The sequence below is a fragment of the Physella acuta genome, unplaced genomic scaffold (assembly GCF_028476545.2).
Source record: "Physella acuta isolate Inbredline_101_S28 unplaced genomic scaffold, ASM2847654v3 ptg000374l, whole genome shotgun sequence".
NCBI classification, from domain to species: Eukaryota; Metazoa; Mollusca; class Gastropoda; family Physidae; genus Physella; species Physella acuta.
The window spans coordinates 957,702-963,219 of NW_026731893.1; the positions used below are offsets into that span (position 1 = coordinate 957,702).

The 5,518-nt window shown below is 32.2% G+C and overlaps 1 protein-coding gene across 1 annotated transcript; it reads left to right on the forward strand.

Moving 5' to 3' along the window:
* The first annotated feature begins 420 nt into the window (after window positions 1-420).
* On the forward strand, window positions 421-3,365 carry LOC131941856 (uncharacterized). Its single transcript, XM_059301419.1, has 3 exons — window positions 421-740; window positions 1,473-1,771; window positions 3,142-3,365. Exons 1-3 carry the CDS (start codon window positions 421-423, stop codon window positions 3,363-3,365), a joined length of 843 nt encoding a protein of 280 aa, XP_059157402.1.
* The last annotated feature ends 2,153 nt before the right edge of the window (window positions 3,366-5,518 follow it).

Below are 5,518 nucleotides of genomic sequence, written 5' to 3' on the forward strand. Positions count from 1 at the left end.
CCAAAATATTCAATGGAGGTGGTTCGAGTTATGAACAGTAGTGACAAGATCTTATATTTTTGGCTCCAGATCATAACTCAATATCCTTACGTAGTGATGAGTGACCAGTTTCGTTCGCTTCACTCAATGTTCTTGGATTCCTTCCCATTACAACTGGATCAAAACAATTCTGTTAAATTGTTTCCCTTTGTTCCAATAAATCCCTTCAACTTCAGCGAAACATGTAAGGGGGATGAGAATGTACAATGTCACAAAATGATAATATCAAACGGGAATTTTTCAAACTATTTCCAACCTGAAGTTTTAAACGAAATTTCGTTTTGTCCTCATATTATTTTAAATAAAACTAATTATACAACATCCACGACATATAATACGCATCCACCTACTACTTTGATTACAATAGATTTTAACGGCGCTATGATTTACTTATCAGACAACATTGACTTCTCTAACATAAAAGTAGGAAATGATGAGTTAAGGATTTGCACTGAGCTGCTAGACAAAAAAATTAAAAATTTGAAAATATTCAAACAATTCGATGCTTTCCCCTTAAATATTCGAGCTTTAAGAGAAGTGATGATGAAAACCGTTATGATTCTATCTGGGACGTGTCTGACCTTGACCCTTGTCACCTACGCCATGTTTTCTGAGCTTCGGAGCGAGGCTGGTAAAAACAACATCATGTTGTGTGTGAGTCTACTGCTAGCTACAGTCATAGTCATGGCCAAAGCTTACATGTAAGTTTCAACATTGATGTTGTTTACCAATGTAATGTAGAAAGATTCGTCATTCGTAAATAATATCTAAGGCAGAGGACAAATTACATTTTTAAAGAACAACTAGATTTTACGTTATCCTTCAGGTAATTGACTTTATGAGTGATTCATTAATGACGTTACGCTAGTTTGAAGATTTCAATATCACTCACCCTCGCCCCAGCCAACATGTTTTTTTTTCTTTTATAAACCATTTGAAATGTTGAGGTCATAGAAACAGATGATTTCTACTTCACCTGCCCCGTGACAAGTCAGATCAGAAAGGCAACTTTACTATACACATCTAAAAAGAAGCCACACCCCAGTATATGTTTTCCTCTTTTAAAAACATCAATTTTTTTCTTTACTATTTTCTGTGCTAGAACATACATGAAAGCAAACGAATTATTATTTTTCACTTACATTATATCATAATTAAATATATTCCTAAAAATATAAATTATTCATTGTTTTTTTTTTAAATTGCTTTTTGTTATTAATTAATTAATTTTAATTCGATCTATTTTCCTCAGACAAAACTAAGTTACTAATTAGCGTTATTTCGAGTTTCGTCATTATACATCTTTACATTCTTCAATCAGACAATATATCATGTATATATATATATATGTTATATATATAATAAATATATATATACACATACTTTTCTTTCCAAACTAAAGATATAATATACTATTTATACTTTTCTGACAGAACACAACTTGGAATTATTTGTACTACAATGGGCGTGGCCTCGCACTTCATGTGGCTTTGGATGTTGATGTGGATGTTCCTCGGCACGTTCCAGATGTTTAAGATATTCAGCGCGTCCACACGAAACATGAACTCTGACCCGTATCAAAACCACTTGCTGATGAGGAAACTTGTCATCTCGTTTCTGCCGCCCTTGGTGATTGTCGGTGCTGTGATTGTCAAGTCTTTAATAGAGTCAGATGGGGACGTCATTGGCTACGGTCTCAATGGTTGTTTTATAGACTCGAATTCCTCCGTGGGTAAGTAAAACTGAAGCCGCGCAAAAAGTCAATCAGAAAGAGAGAATAAAATGCAATAAATTTGTGTTATTAATTGTTTTAAAAATAAAACAAAATTGTATAAACATTAATTTTAGCGTGTCGTCCCTCCTTAGACAAAAGAGATTTCCATGCATCCCCCTCCTAGGCTAGTTAGTTCACCTATCCCCTGGTAGAGCCTAACTATTCTTCGTGATGAAATTTTCCAGTTTATGTAATCCATCTGGTAGTTTCCCATATATATTGTCTTCTACCACAAGTTTCATAAATCCTCCATCGTGAGATCTAATTTTATCCCAGGTCTGAGTTGTTTGTAATCCTCACTGTCTGGGTTTCTGTAGTAAGGTATTTTCTACGATATAAGATCTCGGACATTATGTTCAATCCCCACCCTTAAGCACTAGGATGGTAGCTTTCGTCTGACGAATACCAAAGATCTTTACAGCTTATTTGACCTTTCTGGAGTTTACAATGTCAATGGTTTAGCCTTGGAAGTCGTCAGGGTACACTAGTTGATAAGCCACGGAAGGGACTTAGATCAGTTTATATCATTCTGTTTGGTATATTTATAATTTTTTTTATAAATATATCTACTCTTTAAGAATTTACATTCAGTAGAATAATTTCAAATTGCAAGGGATGTATAATAAAAAAGCAATCTCAGCTGATAGGGAAGAACTTACATAATTATAATACATTTTCATCCCATTTATTTAAAGATCATCTCAAATAGTTTTTGAGATGAATATTCCAGTTTTTTTTTTAGATGAATGTGCCTAACTGGTACTATCTAAATAAAAAGAGACATTTGAAGAGAAAAAAAAGAGATATAGAGAAAATATACGATAACTGAGAAAAAAAAATAGGTATACAAATCACACTTTTTTAAATCAACCACAGAGTTATAAAAGTTGCACTTGAAACCTGTTACTTTGAATTTAAAACAGATTTTTAAAACTCTATTCGGTTGCTTTATCATGCTACAAATAGGTAAATTAGGTCGTTAGCTTAATTACTTAAAATATTTATAAAAATACTAGCAAGGTTGTTACAAACAAAATAATTATTCAATAATGTTCTGAAAGTAATGTAGTTTTAAAAACAATAAGAGTTGAAAAAATGAAATTTTCTGATTTAAATGATTATTTTGAGGGGTTTACCTTTCCTTAATAAATCTTCTTTTAGAAGTATCTACACATAAATTAGTTACACTAGATTTAATCATTTCAAACTGCGGTTGATGTAAAACAAACATAGCTATTCCAAATGAAAAGGACACACTTAATTTTTTTTACTAAACTTTCATCAAGATCAGTTAAATATATTAATAGATATTTTCATTGTTGTTGAAGTGATGTTCCTAATAGCACCAGTGGTGATGGCTACAGTTGTTAACAGCGGACTCTTCGCGGCAACAACCTACAACATTCACAAAGTGAGACGGATCCAGGCGTCAGACTTTACACAAAGGACTCACGGGATGTTTTTAGTCTACGTCAAACTCTCAACCCTCACAGGAATAACATTTGTCTTGGACTTCATCGCTTTTATGCTGGACTCGGATGTTATGTGGTAATTTATTTTAAAATTTTGAATTAAAAATTTTATTCTAGTACTTTTGGTAATTATTAGTACTCCTATTTATTAACTTGTATTGATCTACTTTGAAAGAATGCCAAATATTAAAGAAAATTATTTTAATCGTTATTCATATTCACAGACTCTGCTAGGCATGGCTCCAGTCATGCCTAGTTTATAGTCATGCATAATTTTATTTTATTGATGAAACATATAGGTGTGTGTTTATTTTATTTTTAATGCGAGCCACACCTTCTAAATTTACTTTTACTTGATTCTACCCAACACCTCTAATTCGCGATAACAAAGTTCGGTACGCATACGTAATAAGCATCAAATCATAGGAGAAAATCGCTTTTTACTTCTTTCCCTATATTTATATTAAAAAAAAACTCCTTGTGATACAGATAAAATATCAATATATATATATATATATATATATATATATATATATATATATATATATATATGCAATGAATATAATCATTTTATGTTGTAATGCGTTACACATATGGCGTCACGCAAACATGCATGTTCCCAAATTTTAAAAAATTATCATCCTTTGGGAATTTTAACGAAAAATCTCGGTATGCGTCTTCTACTTGTGGATATTGATAATCATTATTCATCATTTGGATCATCGATACAATTACCATAATAATTCATTACAATCATTATGATCATGTTTAACTTATCTCTTTATTAATCACGTGATACTCAATCGTTTAGTGTCATGAAGGTAATTTTTGTTTCAAAATTGTCCCAAACTGTATCTATTTAGTTTATTCTATTATATTCATTAATAATGTATCTAAGTGATTTCATTTTAAAGTTAGGATCAACTTAAAACTATAAACAAAAACAATATAGATATTACATGGTCATCTTGATACTGTATGTTTTAGGACAGGGGTAGGCAACCTGCGGCTCGCGAGCCGCATGCGGCTCTTTTGCTTCCAAGATGCGGCTCTCCAGCACCTTGCAAAAATATTGATAGTTGTATTGTTTCATTTTCAAAACTCATATCAAAAACAACTTTGAACAGAATCAAAACACTTATCAGAGAACACTGAGAATATGTGCAGTAGAAAGTATACGGACAGCTGACAGCAGCTTGGGCACCAGGCCCAGTCCTACAGCCCCCTGGCAACAATTCAATGCTTGCCACTGCCCAAGTGCCGACTTTTTCGAATGTTTTTAAATGGGAATGTTATTTTATTCAGAATGCATTTCCATATGTGTCAGTAATCATTAATTTGACCTGAGTGACGTAGTTTTTTTTAGTTATTAGCTTCCTATTGTTGATCGTACGATGGAGTACGAGTTTACCCTGTGTTCAGTGGAGTGGACGATAAGCCTAGTGAGAACAAAGGACAGAAGCGACCCATACACTGTTATCAAACCGATATCCAAGCATGTTAGTCGAAGTTAGCCTGTTGAGGCCTGACTGGCTAATGGGAGAAACTTACTGAGCCGGTGTTATCCGTAAAAAAAATAATTAATTAACAGCTTCTAAAGTGGACTGGGATAGTCTTATAGTTATATTATTTGATTATTAAGTTTATTATTCTGGCGAAACATGTGTATGTTTTTATATGAATAAATATTATTTCATATTTAAAACTATTTATTTTAAATAACAAATCACATTTATTTACTTAGTCCTAATCAAATAATAATATATTGAAATAAAAATGTTAGTGGCTCTTTAAAATCTGGGAAATTTTGAAAATTGTAACTTGGCTCTTATGTCTCAAAAGGTAGCCGAACCTGTCCTAGAATAATATTATTTGATTACTAATTTTACTTTTCTGGCAAAACATGTCTTTGTTTTTATATAAATAAATATTATTTCATATTTAAAGCTATTTATTTTAAATAACAAATCAACTTTAATTACCTAATCCTAATCAAATACCGAATATTGAACTAAAAATATTGTGGCTCTTTAAAAACTGGGGAAGTTTGTAAATTGTAACTTTTGGCTCTTGCGTAACAAAAGGTTGCCGACCCCTGTTTTAGGATCATCACGATAATGTCTGTGTTACAATCACCACAATACTCTTATGTTTCAGGATCATCTCGATACTTCTGACTGGACTGCAGGGTGTTTTTATTTTTTTGTCGTTTACTTGCAACAAGCGTGTCCTT

Bases quoted from the DNA above. Each gene is read 5' to 3' on its own strand.
- LOC131941856 (XM_059301419.1), top strand. From the start codon at position 421: ATGATTTACTTATCAGACAACATTGACTTCTCTAACATAAAAGTAGGA. The intron at 741-1,472 runs GTAAGTTTCAAC...CTTTTCTGACAG, and splicing joins GTCATGGCCAAAGCTTACAT to AACACAACTTGGAATTATTT. The intron at 1,772-3,141 runs GTAAGTAAAACT...TTGTTGTTGAAG, and splicing joins AGACTCGAATTCCTCCGTGG to TGATGTTCCTAATAGCACCA.